At 38.6% G+C, this 22,823-nt stretch overlaps 1 protein-coding gene across 1 annotated transcript; it reads right to left on the reverse strand.

Annotated features, from left to right (window-relative positions):
* Positions 1-19,691: 19,691 nt before the first annotated feature.
* Positions 19,692-20,886, reverse strand: LOC130747843 (putative F-box/FBD/LRR-repeat protein At1g66300). Its single transcript, XM_057600896.1, has 2 exons — positions 19,921-20,886; positions 19,692-19,799 (listed from the first exon to the last, which is right to left on the reverse strand). Exons 1-2 carry the CDS (start codon positions 20,884-20,886, stop codon positions 19,692-19,694), a joined length of 1,074 nt encoding a protein of 357 aa, XP_057456879.1.
* Between the last annotated feature and the right edge of the window lie 1,937 nt (positions 20,887-22,823).

Consider the following 22,823-nt stretch of genomic DNA (forward strand, 5'->3'; position numbering starts at 1 on the left):
CAAATAACCCTTACAAACAAATAAAAGTAATCAAACTCTACAGGAAGCAACATGACACTAGATGAAACACACAAATTTTATATTAATACTGCTTTGGTCGCACATTTCGATAACTAAAAAAAATGTGAAATCACTGATCAACAACAACACATAAACATATTGGAGTTGAAATCATACATAATAGAAAACGTCGAGATTCCAACATCAAATTTATATTACCTTAATATGTCAGTTGTTTCATTCTGCTTCATTCTCTGGTCTGCACTAATAAACCTTTCTTTTTATCAATTTCTAGCCAGCATTGAGGCTACTAGACTCTGCAATTTGAACCCAACAAATAACCACCATATGGAGCTCTAGTGGTAGTGATAGCTTAGGCACATAGGAGGAGATGTTAGAAGGGAGAGGGGTTAGACGAAAATAAATTTTAAAACAAAATATGAGAAAGATCCTATAGAAGGATAGAGACTCTCACAAAGTAGAAGAGAAAATGTTCTCATAAAGAGTGTAAAAAGACCCCGACAGGGAGGAAACCCCCAACTCCCATCGGGGAGAGGAAGGGAGGTAGCGCCGCTCTCATTTTTTTTAGCTCTGCTAGGGTTTGTTTTTTATGAATGGACCGCAAAACTAATTAAATATACGTCAAGTTCGGTCCATTCTCAAGTGTATGTCAACCTTTCATTCGCTTTTTTTTTCATTTCAAAAAGGTATTAGTGCATTTTCCACATAACACATGAGTGTTTTTAATTGCAATGATAGTGGTTTTTTCATTTTCCGTGCAAAATCACATACTCCTTCATGTCATAAAGATTGTTGTTTTAACCACTCTTCAAATATTCCAAAATATTTATTGATTTACAAAGTCCATGCAATTTTTTTTCTATTTTTTCACTTATACCCTCACTTAATGAATTTTCTCTCACTGTCCACATTTCATATTAATCGATCACAACTCTTATCTATTAATTACATTCTTCTATATCCAAGATACAAGTATTAGATGCACATAGTACTAGTAAAACTAGATAAGGACATTTTAGTAACATTGTAATATTAATAATTTGCATTTTACTCTTTGCGTCACAACCTTAAACAACAATCTTTTTGAAATGGAGGCCAGTAATAAACACTATTTTAATTTAGGGTTAAAAACTATAACCGTCCCTGAACTTTGAGCGAGATTTGAAAACCGTCCCTCGCCAGAAAATTATCTGAAAACCATCCTCAGACTTTTAAAAACAAAATGGACTCGTCCCTCCGGCCACCATAGCTCTGGCGATCCCCTTATGTGGCATTCCACGTCATTTAATGAGCCTCTGGTGGAATTTTTTTATTTTGAATTAAATTAAAAACTAACCTAACCTAAAATTAATCCCTAATTTATCACTTTCTTTTCTGTTACAGAAATTTATCATCTTCAACAACATCATCATGTTCAACTCCTTCATCATCTATTTCTAAAAGAAAACATCACCATCTATTTCTAAAATAACAACTTCATCATGAATTTTAAAATAAATCATCTTCAATAACTTCTTTTTAAGATTAAAATTTAAAGAAATCATTAAAACAGCTTAAGAAACAAATTCATAAATCATCATCTTCTTCATTTGAGCTGAACTCCAACCCCAAAACCCAGAAAAAATACCCAGCCTCCAAAACTGAACCACCCCTGCAACATCTTCAACATCAAACCCAGAACCACCCCCCACAAAACCCAAAACACAAATCAGAAGCCAAAACATAGATCGAAACCTAAAAACACAAATTGAAACAAATCAAGCTCAGAAAACCAAAAACCCCAACCCAAAAATCCCAACGCATGCATAACCATACAGAGCTACCACCCCCAAACCTCCTCAGATCAAAGAAGCAAAAAACCCAAAAGAAGAAGAAGAAGAAGAAGGTAGTCTCCCTCCGTCATTCTTCAGAGGAAACCAAACTCTGCAGTTCTTCCACCACTATCCAGATCTGAAGTCAAATCTCTCTCTTTCTCTTCAAACCCAGCCAAATCCCTCTCTTTCTCTTCAAACTCAGCCAAGCCCCCTGCTTTCTAGGTCGGCGTTTTGTGGTTTGTTGGTGGTTGGAGATGGAGGCGCGATATGGGCTAGGATTGGTGGTGGCGGCACGGTGTGGTTGCGGCGGCGGCGCTGTGTTGTTGCGGCGGTGGTGCGATGTGGTTAGGGTTGGGGGTGATGGCATGTTTTGGGGATGTTGGAAGAAATGAAGCCATGAAGAAGAAGAAGAAAAAGAAGAAGAAGGAGAAGAAGAGAAACGGTAGATGAGAATGGATCTGAAGGAGATTTTGATTTTATTAATTTTTTATTTTTTAATCATTAATAATCTAATTTGAAATAAAAAAATAAAAAAAATATATGAATTTATTTATTGACGTGGCTTCCACCTGGAGCTCAGCCCACACGTAAGCAGGGTGGCCGGACCTATGGTGGTCGGAGGGATGGGTCCAAATTGTTTTCAATAGTCAGAGGATAGTTTTCAGATAATTTTCCGACGAGGGACGGTTTTCAAATCTCGCTCAAAGTTCAAGGACGGTTATAGTTTTTAACCCTTTAATTTATATCTCTTATTTTCTCTTTCTCTTTTTTTTTCGTCGCTCTACTAAAATTATTTGATATTTAATAATTTTCTGAACTATACATATAAACAACTACTTTTTCCATTCCATAAAAATACTTTTTAAAGTTATGACACAAAGAGTGATGACAATTTTTATGCAATATTTGACAAATACTTTTATTTATTATTTTATAGAAAAAAAACAATAAATACTCTCATGAATAGCGAAGAATGTAGTGCATAGAGAAGGGTTGTGATAGGTCAACATAAAGGTGATAGACGAGATAAAATTGAATTAATGAGAATGTAGTTGAAAAAAATTTGAGAAAAAATACATTAAATTTGTAAAACATTAAATATTTTGAAAAAATTAAAGGGAGGTTAAAACACCAATCTTTATACAATAAAGGGAGTATTTCTTAAGATCGGGAACCATCTTTACCATACAATCATTTCATCCTCCTTTAACTTCAATATCAACTCTTTCATAAAAATCTTCCATATCAACTTTCAATTCAAACATAATAATTGATAGCTACTCTTTCCGAACACCATTGAAATTAAAACACTTTAAATCTTCTTGTCACATTAGTTTACTACCTATTAGAACAAGATTTTTATTTTCAAATGATTCTACCAAATTAACAAACTTTAATTAGAGGAAATACACAACAAAACTATTTTTACAAAACTTATTTTCCAAAACCACTTCCTATAAAGTTTGTTTACCTATCTTTGCAAATATGTAAAATACTTACTTGTTGAAGACATGCTTTTGGGGAAGAACAATTTCAGTCTTGGTCTCCTTGATTCACATACCTGCAACATTGATGGGACGAATTGTTGATCCTTCAGTTTTTGATTTCGTGATTAAAGAGGGTAGGGTTGTCCATCGGACGGTTTCGATCAAATTCGGGCAAATATCGTCAGTTTGAAAAATACCAAACCGTTAGGCCCATCACCATCCATTCACCGATTACGGGATATTCAGATTAAGTTTTGTAGGGTGGGTTTAGTCGATTTGTCAATTAAAAAATTGCTTGCAAAAAATAAAGAAAGAAATATGAAAGAAACATCCATACAACAGAAAAATAGAACAACTAGATCAAATTTCCCCAAATGAAAAGAAAAAAGAAAAAAGGAAGGGAAAAAGGGCATCAAACAGAGAAAGAAACAATTCAGTTCGCACCTCTTCTTCCTCTCATGCGTTGCAGAGACTTGCTATGGCTAAAGGCGTTGTTGTGTTGTGAGTGCTTGAGTGGGGAGATCGCCACCTGCTTATATCTGCAATTTCAACTTTTAGGTAAGATAAAGGAGCAACCTTTTGAGGAGATGTGGATGAGGATATGAAGATTCCATAGATCTAAGACAAGGAGAGAGAAAGAGAGAGGACGACATCGATGGTGACAACAGTGGGTGATGTTGATCATGAAGACGGTGAAGACAACGAAAGAGAAAGGAAGAGAAGGGATTTGCGTGTGGAGGTTGATGAGGCCAAGGGAAGAATAGACATGTATGGTGGCGGCGGCGACTAGGGTTTTCTCAAGTGGGAAGGTGAGGGTGTTAGAGAGGTTGAGAGAGTGTAGATAGGGTTGGACTTGATGATGAGAGAATGAAAGAGTGCTGCTAAGGTTAGGAGATTTGAGGCTAGATGGTAAACGTATTGGGCCTAGGCTGTTGGACTCCCCAAATTTGTTTAGTTAAAATTACTTCAGTCGGTTCATAGCCCAAACAGAATCCGACCGGGGATATAAAAACTCTGGCATGGTGGTAGGTGTTCCATTCCACTTAGTGGGTGTCTGCACAATTCAACATTTCCTTTTATGATCATTTTCTTGTAAACATTGAGACTATTAGACTCTGCTATTTGAATCCCGCAAGTAACCACCCTTTAAAGCTCTAGTGGTAGTGATGGCTTAGACACTGAGGAGGAGATGTTAGAAGTGAGTGGGGGATGAGACGAAAATAAATTAAAAAACAAAATATGAAAATGACCGTACGGTACCTGAAGAATGATTCTCACAAATTAGAATATAAAAAGTCATCCTAAAAAGTGTAATATAATCTATTATTTTCTCTTTCTCTTTTTTTATAGGCAAATGTTAATTATTAGTAAATTAGTATAAATTATCCTCCCTCAATGTTCGGACTCTGACATTTTCACCTGCAATTACCCTTAACTCAGCCATGTGAGCTACCCACCCCACCCCTACTTTGTCGTCCCTCAATCAGAATATAGAATCATCAACTTGATCTTTAATTCTTTCTTGAAGTTATAAATATAAACATCAACATGTTTTTATTCTTAAGATCGAGGACTATCTTTGCGATATGATCATTTGATCCCCTCTTTAACTTCAATATCAATTTTAAGCTCAAACATAACTCCACTTGATTGCTACATTTTTCTGAACACCATTGAAAACACTTTGATCTTCTTGTCATATTGATTTGCTACCTATTAAAACAAGCTTATATTTTTCTTTTCATCAGATTCGAAAAAATCACAAAACTTAAGAGGAAATGCACCACTATTCAAACAAAAAAAAAATCACAACACTAATCTTCCAAAACCACTTCCACGACAAATTTGTCTAGATATCTTTATCCTTGCAAACTTGTAAACATTTTTATAATATGTCCATTATTATCATTTATCATGAAGGCATTCCAAATTCAAACAAAATGTGGTAAAGCAATTAAGTGATGTCCATTCTCACCAATAATTACTTACTGAAGACATTTGTGAAATGTTGCCATAAGGAAAATGAAAAAAAAAATGCAAGCGGAAAATTTCATGCAGTAATTATATGAAATTATAACACCAATAATTACTTGCTGAAGACATGATATTGGGGAAGAAGGATTATCATCATTGTCTCCTTAGTTAAGAACACCTACAATGTTGAGGGACTTGGGAAGGATTATGATCATTGTCTCCTTAGTTAAGAATCCCTACAATGTTGAGGGACTTGGGATTCCTCTGCATATCAGACCCTTTTTTATCTAATGATTATAAAGGGGACGTAATCATACCAATTATAATCCTAGTTACTACCCAGTACCATCATAAGGGCCAAGAGTTAAGGTCCACATTTTTTTTTTGAAATTAGGTCCACACTTAAACTCACACCAACCAGATTCTAGATATTCAGACTCAAATAAAAGTTGATCAGGTGGTAATAAATTATCAATTCGCTGATAACAAATTACCGCAACTTGTTGTCAAGATGTTGAACTTGCATAATTGATAATTCACCTCGCTATTAAGTAATTCATCTTAATGTTTACAATGATAACCAAACCATGAAAAGTGGCTAATATATAATTCCATATAAAGATTAAGATATCATAAAATCATAGAAGCTCTGAATCCAATCCCAACCGAAACTACCAAAGTGATGAATCAATTATATAAAAACGTTTGTGCTATTTCTTCTCTTTTACTATAATAGTTAATTTTTTGTGCTTGCTGTGGTACCTTAAGTCAGACTAAGGTGTGGTACCTAAAATGAGTCGGTTTAACAATAAAGACTCATATGCCGGTTAAAATTTTGATTGTGTTCTATCGTAGTAATGCAACGTTCCATTCTTAGGCACATGAGATTTGAAAGTTGTGTTTTCTGAGCTTTGTGCATCTATCAACCATGGTCATTTTACGCGCATCTCCATTACCATTATTCGTTTCCACCATTCGTACATTTTTCATCAAAAAATGAATTTCATTAGATAAAGTTAATTGACAAGTAAAGTAAAATCTAAAGATATAGTATTTACCTTGAATAACATGATAATAATCTACATAATTACCTAATGGGGTACCATACCCAAAAAAAAAATTGAGGGTACGACAGAATTTAACTTGATTTTTTATCCTGTTTATCAGAAAGTGATGCGCATAGTGCCTTGGCAGAAGCTGATAAGTCTGCTCAAGTTCAGAAAACGAGAGGACAACTATGCATACAGATGCTATGACTAATCAACCATGTGGACTTGGTTAAGCTATCCAGTTCTTAACAAGAATGTTAAATGCTGAAAATTTTGACAAGTAACAGTAAAGAAAATAACAAAGTTTTATAGGAAGATACAACAAAGAACTCAAAAGATATGGAACTTGACCAAGACCAAAACAACACTAGGATGCATCAAATTCTAAACTGGCATGTTATTCCATTCTCACATCCATATGATACCATCAAGATTTATTTGGAATAAGAAACATATCAATAATAGAAGCAAGGATGAATCCTTCAGTTTCTCTCCTCAAAACAATGTGATACAAACCAGTAGAATTGAAACAAGAAAAACAGAGGTAATGAAAGGAACAACAGAATTTGTATTATTGAAATGAGAAGAATCAGTAAGGTGACCCTCTACTGCCCAGAGCTAAGCTCCTGAAGAGAGCTATGGCTCAGATTCACATAAAAGAAACTTTCTCCTATTGTAGACACTCCACACCTTGGGCACATGTGACAATTGCTGAAACTTCTCCTCATTCTGGACCCTTGAAATATTTTGAGCCCTATCACAGTGACAATGGATGCTGAATGAGTTTTATAATCTGTGTATGCTGTCTAAAGACCAACAAATTCAATTTTGCTTTTGAAGTTAGCACAATGTTAGATTCTCATGTGTAGAAAGCAGTAGGGAATTAAATAAGGTAGTTTTTTTTAATAAGTCAATAAACAAAATTGATCCTCGTCCTAGTTATAAGAGCATGAACTTAAGATGAAATAGGATACTATAATGTTATTAGATATAAAATCTGTGTCTATGCCCAAGGCTCTCGTAATTATCCCTCGCAAATTTGTTATAAGCAAAGAGGACTAAGAAAAACTAAACCATGTTACCTTCTTCAAAAAGTTGAATGCCAAATTCACATTAGGCAATCTATGATTTTAACTTCTGCTGACGGCGAATTTTAAATCAAAAAGTCCACTATTCCATCAGGCAATGGCCCAGTTTCCTCATCTCTTGTATTGCATAACTTGTTAGCTTCTCTCCGTAACTTGTCAGCTTCTTTATGCGACTCACTGGTGTAAGATCAAGTTTTGATCTAGTAGTACAACTCTATGTTTTGATGATTACAAGTTAACCTTTTGATATGAACAATTGTGGTACTCTAAAGTGTTTTCTGAGTGTGCTATTTACAGGCTCTGACCTCAACTCAATCTCACACAAATCAGAAGCACTGTGTATAAAGAGTAACCCAAGCAACGCTTTCGCATTCACCATGTTCAGTATGAACAGTGGAAAAACTTCAGAAGTTCTGAAGCTATACAAACTCTGATGTGGACTCAGTCACTAGAAGCTCTGAAGATCCAGAAGTTCTGATAACCAAGAAACACTGAAGGTTCAGATGTTCTGACGGTGTAGAAGACTCTGAAGATCCAGAAGCTGAATAGTGGAAACTCTGAAGTCCAGAAGCAAGAAACTCTGAAGGCCATGTTCTTCCCTCTGAGTTCAGAATCAGAAGATACAATGGTCAGAGGATCTGTGCTTTCCCTCTGACTCTGATCAACCGGCTTCACAAGTTCCAATACGAAGCATTCCTCTGATCAGAAGTCTCCTAGGTTAAAAGGTCAAGTCGCTATCCAAGTACAAAAGCAAGTGTACCTTCCTGACGACCTACCTAACGTTCTCAGCCACAGCAGAAGCTGGATTTTCCAGAACTGCCCTCCAACGGTAGCATTTCCCATGCAACGCTCAACCCTAATCCTTGGAGTATATATAGAGGCTGAAGATTGAAATAAGCGGCTAGAAGAAGCATTCACATACGCAAGACATATTCAAAATATTCTAAGCTTTCTTTCATCTGAAATTCATTGAGTTTACTATTAGCTTTTTAGAAGCAAATCTCTTGTAAACATTTCTTTGATAAACAATTTGTTTAGTTCCTTTAGGAGATCAAGGTTGATCGGATCCTAGAGAAGACTAAGAGAGTGAATCTTAGTGTGAGCTAAGTCAGTGTAATTGTTAGTCACTTGTAGGTTTCAAGTGCAGTTGTAACTCTTACCTGATTAGTGGATTGCCTTCATTCTAAGAAGGAAGAAATCACCTTAACGGGTGGACTGGAGTAGCTTGAGTGATTTATCAAGTGAACCAGGATAAAATCCTTGTGTGCTTCTCTATCTCTTATCTTTAGCACTTAAGTTCTCGAAAGATTTGTCAAAATCTTTAAGGTGGAAGTTTTGTACTGAAAACGTTATTCAAACCCCCCCTTTCTACCGTTTTTCATACCTTCAATTGGTATCAGAGCGCAAGTTCTGATTACCACACCTAACAGTGTTCAGTGATCCGGGCCGGTGTGAAAAACAATGGCTGCCACCACCAGTGAAACTCAAAGAGATGGTTACAATGCAAAGCCTCCTATGTTCGACGGTCAAAGGTTCGAATATTGGAAAGATAGACTGGAAAGTTTCTTTCTGGGTTTCGATGCAGATCTCTGGGATATTATTGTGGATGGCTACGAGCGTCCAGTTGATGCAGATGGCAAGAAGATCCCAAGGTCAGAGATGACTGCAGATCAAAAGAAGCTGTACTCACAACATCACATAGCAAGAGCAATTCTTCTAAGTGCTATTTCCTATGAAGAGTACCAGAAGATTACAGATCGTGAGTTTGCTAAAGGCATTTTTGAATCTCTGAAGATGTCTCATGAAGGAAACAAGAAAGTCAAAGAATCAAAGGCATTGTCTTTGATCCAAAAGTATGAATCCTTCATCATGGAGCCAAATGAATCCATTGAAGAAATGTTCTCCAGATTTCAATTGCTTGTAGCTGGCATACGACCTCTCAACAAGAGCTACACAACAAAAGATCATGTCATAAGGGCCATCAGGTGTCTTCCTGAAAGTTGGATGCCCTTGGTGACTTCAATAGAGCTCACGAGAGACGTTGAGAATATGAGTTTAGAAGAACTCATCAGCATTTTGAAATGCCATGAGCTGAAGCGCTCAGAGATGCAAGATCTGAGGAAAAAGTCCATAGCCTTGAAATCCAAATCTGAAAAGGCTAAGGTTGAGAAGTCAAAGGCTCTTCAAGCTGAAGAAGAAGAATCTGAAGAAGCATCAGAAGATTCTGATGAAGATGAGCTGACTCTGATCTCCAAGAGACTCAACCGCATCTGGAAGCACAGGCAGAGCAAGTTCAAAGGCTCTGGAAAGGCAAAAGGAAAGTATGAGTCCTCAGGCCAGAAGAAGTCTTCAATCAAGGAAGTCACATGTTTTGAGTGCAAAGAATCTGGGCACTACAAAAGTGATTGTCCAAAGTTGAAGAAAGACAAGAAGCCAAAGAAGCACTTCAAGACCAAGAAGAGTCTGATGGTGACATTCGATGAATCAGAGTCAGAGGATGTTGACTCTGATGGTGAAGTCCAAGGACTCATGGCCATTGTCAAAGACAAAGGAGCAGAGTCAAAGGAAGCTGTTGACTCTGACTCAGAATCAGAAGGAGATCCTAACTCAGACGATGAAAATGAGGTATTTGCTTCTTTCTCTACCTCTGAACTGAAACATGCTTTGTCTGATATCATGGATAAGTATAACTCTTTATTGTCTAAGCATAAAAAGTTGAAAAAGAACTTATCTGCTGTCTCCAAGACTCCTTCTGAACATGAGAAAATTATTTCTGATTTGAAAAATGAAAATCATGCTTTGGTAAATTCTAACTCTGTGCTTAAGAACCAGATTGCTAAGTTAGAAGAAATTGTTGCCTGTGATGCCTCTGATTGTAGGAATGAATCTAAGTATGAAAAGTCTTTTCAAAGATTCCTAGCTAAAAGCGTGGATAGAAGCTTAATGGCTTCAATGATCTATGGCGTAAGCAGAAATGGAATGCATGGCATTGGCTATTCTAAACCAATTAGAAATGAGCCTTCTGTGTCTAAAGCTAAATCCTTGTATGAATGCTTTGTTCCCTCTGGTACCATATTGCCTGATCCTGTACCTGCTAAAGTTGCTAGACATCCTCTTAAAAAGGGATCTTTCTCTATGACTAAATATCATGCAAATATTCCTTTAAAATATTATGTTGAGACACCCAAGGTGATCAGAACCTCTGGGGTAACTAACAAAAGAGGACCCAGAAAGTGGGTACCTAAGGACAAGATTATCTATGTTGCAGATATCCTTGATAGCTCCACTGAAACACCAATCATGGTATCTGGACAGTGGATGCTCGCGTCACATGACGGGAGAAAAGCGTATGTTCCGAGAGCTGAAACTTAAGCCTGGAGGCGAAGTTGGCTTCGGAGGAAATGAAAAGGGTAAAATTGTTGGTACTGGTACTATTTGTGTAGATAGTAGCCCATGCATTGATAATGTTTTATTGGTAGACGGCTTAACACATAACTTATTGTCTATAAGTCAATTAGCTGACAAGGGTTATGATGTTATATTCAATCAAAAGTCCTGCCGGGCTGTAAGTCAGATCGATGGCTCTGTTCTATTTAACAGCAAGAGGAAGAACAACATCTATAAGATCAGATTATCTGAGTTGGAGGCTCAGAATGTGAAGTGCCTTCTGTCTGTTAATGAAGAGCAGTGGGTATGGCATAGACGGTTAGGGCATGCCAGTATGAGAAAGATTTCTCAGCTGAGCAAGCTAAACCTTGTCAGGGGCTTACCCAATCTGAAGTTCGCTTCAGACGCTCTTTGTGAAGCATGTCAGAAAGGCAAATTCACAAAAGTCCCTTTCAAGGCAAAGAATGTTGTCTCAACCTCAAGGCCGTTGGAACTTCTGCATATCGACCTTTTTGGACCAGTGAAAACTGAGTCTATAGGTGGCAAGAGATATGGGATGGTTATCGTTGATGACTATAGCCGCTGGACATGGGTAAAGTTTCTAACCCGCAAGGATGAGTCTCATGCTGTGTTCTCTACCTTCATTGCTCAAGTGCAAAACGAGAAGGCTTGTAGGATTGTGCGTGTCAGAAGTGACCATGGTGGAGAGTTTGAGAATGACAAGTTTGAGAGTCTGTTTGATTCCTATGGAATTGCACATGATTTCTCTTGTCCCAGAACTCCTCAACAAAATGGTGTTGTTGAGAGGATGAACAGAACTCTTCAGGAGATGGCTAGAACCATGCTCCAAGAAACTGGCATGGCTAAGCATTTTTGGGCAGAGGCAGTAAATACAGCATGTTACATTCAGAACAGAATCTCTGTGAGACCAATTCTGAATAAGACTCCTTATGAATTGTGGAAGAACATAAAACCCAACATTTCTTATTTTCATCCTTTTGGCTGTGTTTGTTATGTTCTCAATACTAAGGATAGATTGCATAAATTTGATGCTAAGTCTTATAAGTGTATATTACTTGGTTATTCTGATAGATCTAAAGGTTTTAGATTTTATAATACTGATGCTAAGACTATTGAAGAATCTATTCATGTTAGATTTGATGATAAGCTTGACTCTGACCAGTCAAAGCTAGTTGAAAAGTTTGCAGATTTAAGCATTAATGTTTCTGACAAAGGCAAAGCTCCAGAGGAAGTTGAGCCAGAGGAAGATGAACCAGAGGAAGAAGCTGGTCCCTCTAACTCACAAACTCTGAAGAAGAGCAGAATCACTGCAGCTCACCCTAAGGAATTGATTCTAGGCAACAAAGACGAACCAGTCAGAACCAGATCTGCCTTCAGACCCTCTGAAGAGACCTTGCTGAGTCTGAAAGGATTGGTGTCCTTAATTGAACCCAAGTCCATAGATGAAGCTCTTCAGGACAAGGATTGGATTCTGGCCATGGAAGAAGAATTGAATCAATTTTCCAAGAACGATGTTTGGAGCTTAGTGAAGAAGCCTGAGAGTGTCCATGTTATTGGAACGAAATGGGTATTCAGAAACAAGCTGAATGAGAAAGGAGATGTAGTCAGAAATAAGGCAAGGCTAGTTGCTCAAGGCTACAGCCAGCAGGAAGGAATAGACTACACTGAAACATTTGCTCCAGTAGCAAGACTGGAAGCAATCAGACTGTTGGTCTCCTTCTCAGTAAATCACAACATAGTTCTACATCAGATGGACGTAAAGAGTGCCTTCCTAAATGGTTATATCTCAGAGGAAGTCTATGTTCATCAACCCCCAGGTTTTGAAGATGAAAAGAAACCAGACCATGTGTTCAAATTGAAAAAATCACTCTACGATCTGAAGCAAGCTCCCAGAGCATGGTATGAGAGACTTAGCTCATTCCTTCTGGAGAATGAGTTTGTAAGGGGTAAAGTAGATACAACTATTTTTTGCAAGACTTATAAAGATGATATCTTAATTGTGCAAATCTATGTTGATGATATTATATTTGGTTCTGCTAATCAATCTCTATGCAAAGAATTTTCTGAGATGATGCAGGCTGAATTTGAGATGAGTATGATGGGAGAATTAAAGTACTTTCTGGGAATACAAGTTGATCAAACACTAGAAGGAACATATATCCATCAGAGCAAGTACACTAAAGAACTTCTGAAGAAGTTCAATATGCTGGAATCTACAGTGGCCAAGACTCCAATGCATCCTACATGCATTCTGGAGAAAGAAGATAAAAGTGGTAAAGTATGTCAGAAGCTCTATCGTGGCATGATAGGTTCACTTCTATACTTAACTGCATCTAGGCCAGACATATTATTTAGTGTTCACTTATGTGCTCGTTTCCAATCAGATCCAAGGGAAACCCACTTAACTGCTGTTAAGAGGATCCTAAGGTATCTGAAAGGCACCACTAACCTTGGCTTGATGTATAAGAAAACATCAGAGTATAAGCTTTCAGGTTATTGTGATGCTGATTATGCTGGAGATAGAACAGAGAGAAAAAGTACTTCAGGAAATTGTCAATTTCTGGGAAGCAATCTAGTCTCATGGGCAAGCAAGAGGCAATCAACCATTGCACTATCAACTACAGAGGCAGAATATATCTCAGCAGCAATATGCAGCACTCAGATGCTCTGGATGAAACATCAGCTGGAGGATTATCAGATCCTTGAGAGCAATATCCCAATCTATTGTGATAACACTGCTGCAATCTCATTGAGTAAGAATCCTATCCTACATTCAAGGGCAAAGCACATTGAGGTAAAGTATCACTTTATTAGAGATTATGTACAGAAGGGCGTACTTCTTCTGAAGTTTGTTGATACTGACCATCAATGGGCAGATATCTTTACAAAGCCCTTAGCAGAAGATAGATTTAATTTTATTCTGAAAAATCTAAACATGGACTTTTGTCCAGAGTGAAGATGGATCAGAACCTCTGACTATGATACTTCTTGATCAGAAGATGTCTAGTCCAGAAGGTAACTCAATCAGAGTGTGTGTACCCACTGGTACTGACTCTGAAGCTGAGACAACAACACGTGTGTCAGAATTTCTGATGCATAGTTCCTTGTGCCCGTGTGACAGTCTGTTATGATTGCGTGTAGATATGCTTATCTCCTGTGTGTGATTTGTGTATTTTACTGTTACTATCTATCTTTAATTTTCAGCCGTTGATCTTAAAGTGCTTTTTGAATCAACAACGGTTATTTGATAAAACCCACTATACACACACGTTCTCTTTCACTTCCGGTTTTCACTCTCGCTCTCTCTGCTTTTCAAAACCGCCTTTTTCTCGATTTCTCTCTCGATCTCTCTTCATCTTTCAACCTTCATCTTCTACCTCAAACCTTCAACCTCTTCAAAATGGTGAGACAAACCAGAAGATCTATTGCAGATGCACCTCAGTTCCCTCACATGGTAGTTGGTCTAGCAACGGGTCAGAGGGGCTCTGAGAATCCAACTCAAGAACAAGTTCAAGCTCAAGAACAGAGTGTTCCAATTGCAGAACGGGGCTGTGCCGTTCACTGTGTTTATCCTCCTGAGGAACTCCAAGTCCTGGCAGAATGGAGATTCAACCTCGACAACTTGGCTGCAAATGGGTTTGATCTTCGTCCTGAAGTCCAAGCTCAAGGTTGGGGAAATTACTTCGACAGACTTCGAGGACCGGTGTATGATAGATTGGTAAAGGAATTCTGGAAGCACGCCGACTGCGATGATACTCAGGTGGTCTCTCACATTCTTGGAAGGAAGATCATCATCACTGAGAAGTCATTCGTGAATCTGCTAGGTGCAGAAACTGCTTATGGGTATCGGTTCCAACTGACGGAATCGAAGCTGAAACCCAGCACCAAGGACACAGTCAACCAGGCTCTGTACACCACCTTCAAACCGGGCAAGACGAGTTACAAGGTGATGGATCTTCATCCCAAACTAAGGATCTGACACAAGATCCTGCTCAACTGCATAAACCAGAGACCGAAGGGCAGTTCCCCAGACTACATCAACTTCAACCAGAAGGCGATGTTGTTCTTCATCCAAAATCAGGAGAAGATCTGCCTTCCCTACTTCCTGTTCTCCTACTTGAAGGAATGTATCCGGAAGTCTAGGACAACTGCCTCCATCAAGTCAGCAATCAAGTATATCCCTTTTGGGAGACTGTTGTCTGATCTCTTGATTGAGAGTGGCCTCATTCAAGATCTGATCAATGCTGGTTGCACAGAGGATTTGAGCACAATTGTCAGTGATGTCTTCACTGCAAACTCCCTGAAGAAGATGGGTTTGGTCCAGAAGAAGATTGCTCCTGCTCATGAAGACACATCTTCTGAAATCAGAGGAAGAAGAATGCCTCTGAATGACTACCCTCTGTGGACACAAGCGGACAATCCTGACGCCATCAGATGCTATGTTGAAGACCTCAGGGCTCAAGGTTTCGAAATTGACCTTGATGATTTCGTCAGCAGACTGCCGCCAGCTCCAGAGTTTCCTTCTCCTCCCAAGAGGAAAGCTCAGAGGAAGATGGTTCTGGACGAATCTTCTGAGGAATCTGATGTCCCTCTGGTCAAGAAGACGAAGAGAAAGCCTGATGATGGTGATGATAGTGATAGTGAGGATGGTCCTCCCAAGAAGAAGAAGAAGAAAGTCAGAATCGTGGTGAAGCCTACTCGGGTGGAACCAGCTGCTGAAGTGGTCAGAAGGACTGAACCTCCTGCCAGAGTGACTCGATCATCAGCACATTCAAGTAAGCCTGCACTTGCTTCTGATGATGATTTGAATTTATTTGATGCACTCCCTATTTCTGCTATGCTCAAACACTCCTCCAATCCCCTCACTCCTATTCCTGAATCCCAGCCAGCCGCACAAACCACCACTCCACCACATTCCCCAAGATCTTCCTTCTTTCAACCTTCTCCTACTGAAGCACCTCTCTGGAATTTGCTTCAGAACCAACCCTCTAGGTCAGAAGAACCAACCTCTCTCCTCACCATTCCGTACGACCCATTACTTTCTGAACCAATCATCCATGAACAACCCGAGCCAAATCAAACAGAACCACAACCCAGAACGTCTGATCACTCTGTTCCCAGAGCATCAGAACGTCCTGCTGCCAAAACCACGGATACAGACTCTTCAACAGCCTTTACACCTGTATCCTTCCCAACCAATGTTGCTGATTCTTCTCCCTCCAATAACTCTGAATCCATTCGAAAATTCATGGAGGTTAGAAAAGAAAAGGTGTCTTCCTTGGAAGAATATTACCTAACTTGTCCAAGCCCTAGGAGATATCCTGGCCCTAGACCTGAACGTCTAGTAGACCCAGATGAACCTATCTTGGCTAATCCTTTACAAGAGGCAGACCCCTTGGTTCAACAAGCTCACCATGTCCCTGACCAACAAGAGCCTATTCAACCAGAACCTGAACCCGAACATTCAGTGTCTAACCAATCCTCGGTTAGATCACCTCATCCTCTGGTTGAAACTTCAGACCCTCACCTTGGAACCTCTGAACCCAATGCTCCCATGATTAACATTGGTTCTCCACAAGGTGTCTCTGAAGCTCATAGCAGCAATCACCCAGCCTCTCCTGAAACCAACCTCTCCATAATTCCCTATACTCACCTTCAACCCACCTCTCTCTCTGAGTGCATCAATATTTTCTATCATGAAGCCTCCTTGAGGCTCCGCAATGTGCACGGTCAGACTGACCTCAGTGAGAATGCTGAAAGTGTGGCTGATGAGTGGAACAATCTGAGCACTTGGCTAGTGGCTCAAGTTCCAATTTTGATGCAGCTCCTGCATGCCGAGGGAAGTCAGAGCATTGAGGCTGCAAGGCAAAGGTTTGCTAGAAGGGTGGCTCTTCATGAACAAGAACAGAGAAATAAGCTTCTTGAAGCCATTGAAGAAGCCAAGAGAAAGAATGCTCAAGCAGAAGAAGCTGCGCGTCTTGCAGCAGCTCAAGCTGAACAAGCCAGACTTGAGGCAGAGCGACTTGAAGCTGAGGCTGAAGCTCTTAGATGCCAAGCACTTGCACCAGTTGTGTTTACTCCTGCTGCTTCTGCTTCCATTCCAGATCCTCAAGCTGCTCAGAATGTTCCTTCCAGTTCTACTCAGCCAAGCTCATCCAGACTCGACATCATGGAACAACGTCTTGACACTCATGAATCCATGCTGATTGAGATGAAGCACATGATGATGGAACTTCTGCGACGCACTGACAAACCTTAGTTTTAGGATCTCTTCTTTTTCTTCTTTTTCGTTAACATTGTTTTCCTTTTGTTAAACTCTGTTCCCTTTTTAATTTGTTCGTTTGTGATTATATATGCATATCTATTTACTTGTGTCACATATGTTTGCTAAACTCGTTTTATTCATAATCCTTTTATTTTTACATCATACATTACTTCCCTATAAAGTCTAGAATGGAGGATCTCTCCTCATTCTTCTGCACTCCTGGCGCTGCTCTGACCTATCTTTCTCCAGATGCTCCAGTACATGCTGGATGTTGCTGAGCCTGTTCTTTAGCTCATCCCTCTCCAGAATCTCTTCTGAAGTCTTGAGCTTCTCTTCCAAACACTCTTTCTCTTCCAGCAGCTTGAGTTCAAGCCGGCTGAGTTCTTGCACCTCCTCCACGAAGGCAAGAAATTCCTTCAGGTCTCTCTCCAACTCTGGACGCAGGTCCTCTTCCAGCAGTGTCCGTGTTAGCTCCGAGATGGTCGTTGTACCCTCTGGATGCCTGATGTTCAGGAACAAGTCCTCTTCAAAGGCCTTCTTCCTCAGCTCTTCTAGTGCTACGTTGTATGATGCCATTCTTTTTTACTGAAAATTGTTCGAGGTGTGAAGCTTACCTTTCTCTCCAACGCTTTTTATAGGCTTCACTTTCTCTCTGCAAGTTAATGCTCCTACAGTTTCTCGAGGTTAAGTTCTTGGTAACTGACCCTTCTATTTACTCACTTGACCGGTGGTAAACGTTCATCCCTTGCATTAACTCTTTTATTTATTTCGCCTAACTCTGATTCTTACATCGTTTTCGTTTTCTTTAAACTTAGACCTTCTCTAAAGGGGAGTACCTTGTACTTCAAGCTAAGTTTTTCACACCCCAGGCTTTTTGCTTATGACAAAAAGGGGGAGTAAACCCAGTTTTTGATGTGTAAGATGTGTTAGTGTGATTTATTTTTCTTTTGGAGATTTTAAGAGTTCCACCTTCATGACCATAGATGTGTCACTGGGCAAATACAAGGAATACATTTCACTTCTTCTGAAGTGATTCTAAGTTGACTCTGATACCCAAGACTCTGATACCTTGTTCATGACTCTGATTACTTATGCGCTCTGTTTACTCGATTTTCATCTATGTCATAAGTTTTTCACTCTGAACTCTTATATTATTTAGCTCAGAATCTAGACTTTACTAACGTTTTCATCAAGTATTAGATTCAGGGGGAGCTAAGCTCAGAATCAAGCAGTGACTTGAATTCAGAATGAGCAAGATAAACTATTCACATCAGGATAAGTCTTATTCTATATCTCTAAACTCTGAGTGAATTCAGTTTAATGTTTAAGAATTGTTCATCAAAAATCTTAGTTTTGTCATCATCAAAAAGGGGGAGATTGTAAGATCAAGTTTTGATCTAGTAGTACAACTCTATGTTTTGATGATTACAAGTTAACCTTTTGATATGAACAATTGTGGTACTCTAAAGTGTTTTTCTGAGTGTGCTATTTACAGGCTCTGACCTCAACTCAATCTCACACAAATCAGAAGCACTGTGTATAAAGAGTAACCCAAGCAACGCTTTCGCATTCACCATGTTCAGTATGAACAGTGGAAAAGCTTCAGAAGTTCTGAAGCTATACAAACTCTGATGTGGACTCAGTCACTAGAAGCTCTGAAGATCCAGAAGTTCTGATAACCAAGAAACACTGAAGGTTCAGATGTTCTGACGGTGTAGAAGACTCTGAAGATCCAGAAGCTGAATAGTGGAAACTCTGAAGTCCAGAAGCAAGAAACTCTGAAGGCCATGTTCTTCCCTCTGAGTTCAGAATCAGAAGATACAATGGTCAGAGGATCTGTGCTTTCCCTCTGACTCTGATCAACCGGCTTCACAAGTTCCAATACGAAGCATTCCTCTGATCAGAAGTCTCCTAGGTTAAAAGGTCAAGTCGCTATCCAAGTACAACAGCAAGTGTACCTTCCTGACGACCTACCTAACGTTCTCAGCCACAGCAGAAGCTGGATTTTCCAGAACTGCCCTCCAACGGTAGCATTTCCCATGCAACGATCAACCCTAATCCTTGGAGTATATATAGAGGCTGAAGATTGAAAGAAGCGGCTAGAAGAAGCATTCACATACGCAAGACATATTCAAAATATTCTAAGCTTTCTTTCATCTGAAATTCATTGAGTTTACTATTAGCTTTTTAGAAGCAAATCTCTTGTAAACATTTCTTGGATAAACAGTTTGTTTAGTTCCTTTAGGAGATCAAGGTTGATCGGATCCTAGAGAAGACTAAGAGAGTGAATCTTAGTGTGAGCTAAGTCAGTGTAATTGTTAGTCACTTGTAGGTTTCAAGTGCAGTTGTAACTCTTACCTGATTAGTGGATTGCCTTCATTCTAAGAAGGAAGAAATCACCTTAACGGGTGGACTGGAGTAGCTTGAGTGATTTATCAAGTGAACCAGGATAAAATCCTTGTGTGCTTCTCTATCTCTTATCTTTAGCACTTAAGTGCTCGAAAGATTTGTCAAAATCTTTAAGGTGGAAGTTTTGTACTGAAAACGTTATTCAAACCCCCCCCTTTCTACCGTTTTTCATACCTTCAACTGGCTGCTCTCTCTCTATTTTTCATCATCACCACTTTCAATCTCTTCAAGTTAGCCAATGAAGGGAGCTTAATCTTCAATAAGTCAGGAACTAAGAAAAGAACCTACAAAATCAGGGCAAATTAAATGCAAGTCAATTGATTTTTTAACAAAAAATTGAAAATTAAAACAGCATCTTAAGAAGAAAGTATAAACAAAGGCTCAAAACATGCTAAGGTAAGGTACCTGAAGAGTTCTTTTAGTGACAGTCAATGAAGTTATATTAAGAAGATCCCGCAGCCAGCTAAGTAGAATCCGAGGAGGCTCTGAGTTATACATGCACAAATCTGCACCAATGTTCACTTCCTTAACTGAAGAAAGACCGCTCCCATAGAGGTAATGAGAAGGACACTCCGTGCAAGCAAACCTATGAAGACATGGTGTGCATAGCTCAGCTTTGTAGTAGTTATGTCGAGGAGAACAAGGACGATGATTATGCAGAGTTAAACTGACAAGCGTCATGCTTGTTATGCAGAGGATCCGTGTATCCTTTAGGTTACATTGGTCAATGATCAAACTTTTCAACCTGTTAAGCCCCGAAAATGGGTCAGCACGACCATTGCTGCTTGAGCCAAAGGTGAAATTTCGCAGATGCAAGGTGGTTAATGCGGGAAGATTCATAGATTCAGGGAATAAATAGCTAACAGTATCATTACGCGGAACATCAGGACCAAGTATGAGCTTAAGAGATGTTAAAGTATGGCATGTGAAAATGCAAGGCAGCACAGCCAGGAGGCCGAAAAAGCTGGATTCGCTATAGATTCCTAATCGCTGGACATTGTGCGAAACAGCATAGTATACCATCCTTACAATGACCTGAGGCTGAATGGGACCCATACTCTCAGAATCAATATACTTAAGATCAAGATCTTGCAGCGCGGTTGAGTCATCGCGACCAGTCAAAAACCTATATTGGAATACATAGGAACTCTGCGATGACAAAAAGTCTTGTGAATGAAAAATAAGGGTTGGAAGGCGTTTCCAGAGATCCTTCCATCTTGTGGATAAAATGCAAGTTCGAACGGCTAATACGGCATTCATGAATGACAAAATGTGAAGGAGAATGGAATCGGGCAAATCGCTGAGCCTGTCTTTGTTCTCTTCATTTTCAGTCTCACTATTCATCAATATCTCATCCATTGAATTTGACATCTGGATAAAAAACATAACCAAAAAACAAAGGAATGATTTTTCTGTGTCCTAAAGAAACACACACTTCATACATGCAATACAGTAGGATATATCAAAACAAAGAAAATTCATGTTTGATTGCATTGGTAAACAATTCAGAAAAGAAAAAAAAAACCTAGAAAAGACACTAATTAGATATGATAATCAGTGAAAATGGAAAATGATCAATGAGGAAATGAGAAATACCACAATTGAGTGGTGATTGCAGCTGATTCAGAGATGAGAGTATCAATATCTGTGTTGTGATGGTCGAAGTAGAGGAACAATGGAGTGAGATAGCAGAACTTGCGTTTAGCTTTATAGAGAAAATGGTGCGCTGATCAAACATTGCAACGCTTCAAATTCTGCTTTTCAGGTTCTAATTTTTAATTTTTTTCCTCAATCAGGTTCAATGCTTAGGAAACCGTGTCTCCCACACTTTCACAATCCTAATTATCTTCCCACCTCTCTCTAATGAAATTAATATGCTCACAAGTCACATTGTCTTCCACATTTGTGTCTTAACTCTTAAATATGTTAACTTTAACTGTGATGAAATGCAAGCGAGTAATGATACATACATACTTCACTTTCTCTCTTATCTCATTTTCACACATTTTTGTTCTTATATCTCTCTTCATTTTCTGTCACATCACAAATCATATCACTCATTTTTTTTCTCTTCTCTTCTCATTTACATAAGGTGGAGATGAAAATGATATGTTAAGACAATATTATCCAATGCAAGCATTCTCTCCTTCCATGCAATCTTGTCTTATAAACCGAGTTATGATTCATTCACACCTTCACTTCATTTTCACTTTACTATTTATATATTTTTATCTTCTCTTTCAATTATATCACGTATCACATCTTTCGACTAATAAAAATTTGTTGCATTTATAACTTATAAGTACTTCTCTTCAGCATCAACTTCTGGGAGAAATAACTGATATTGGAGATGAATATTATGGTGGAAACTGGAAAGTATAATATTGTAGATGAATCTTATGGTCGAAAGTATCATACTATTGACTAAAAATCTGTCCAATGTAAAGTATATAAAGGTGAGCAAAATGAGTGGAAAATACTAATTATGGGGTTTAAGAAGTCACTGTGGAAGTGGTTTACAAATGAATACAAACGTCTTTGTTGCGGTTGCGGCACCAGAGTTCGTAACCAACAAATAGCATCAAGGTTCACAATTTTGTAGAGGTTTTGGTGGAAAATAGGTGATATCTTGCGTTACCAACTTGATATGAGATCATTTGATGATTTTTATCTGGTGATGGAGTGAGGTGTTCATGATGATTCTGAATACAACAATCAATGAAATGCTTCCTACATTGCGTGAGGTAGTTGCATGTGTTTCATCCTCTATTCATGGTGATGCATGCAAAGTTTGTATGTTAACACGTGTTTGGATACATGGTAAAAAATCACAATGAGTCAAAATCACGGTCAATAGAAGCATTTTCCCTTTACTTTTGTGATTATCGTTGTGATTTAGTGTTCCCGAGTCTTAAAAAATGCAAATTTATTGCCTCTTTTCATGAACCACTTTTAGCATTGGTTTTACATCTCTCATGCAATAAATTTATCGAATTAGCTTATGAATAATTGTTTACTTATAAGTGCTTATTTTCATAACTCATAAACACTTCATTAAGTTGTTTATCCAAACGCACTCGGATGTACTTAAGTCTATAAAAATTGTTGACGTCATCTTTTAGCTCCTCGGGTACTCTGTAACTACTGTTTGCACTCACAAAGGAAATTGGACCGGGCGCCAAAGCCCAACTTCATGTAAGACCCGGATAATTTATTCGATTAATTAACTAATTATTTATCGGTTTAATAGCGACAAGCGCTATTAAACTTAAGTTGACATGTTAATTGTACCTTGTGTGTTTATATAA

The sequence above is a fragment of the Lotus japonicus genome, chromosome 1, assembly GCF_012489685.1.
Source record: "Lotus japonicus ecotype B-129 chromosome 1, LjGifu_v1.2".
In the NCBI taxonomy this organism is placed as follows: Eukaryota; Viridiplantae; Streptophyta; class Magnoliopsida; order Fabales; family Fabaceae; genus Lotus; species Lotus japonicus.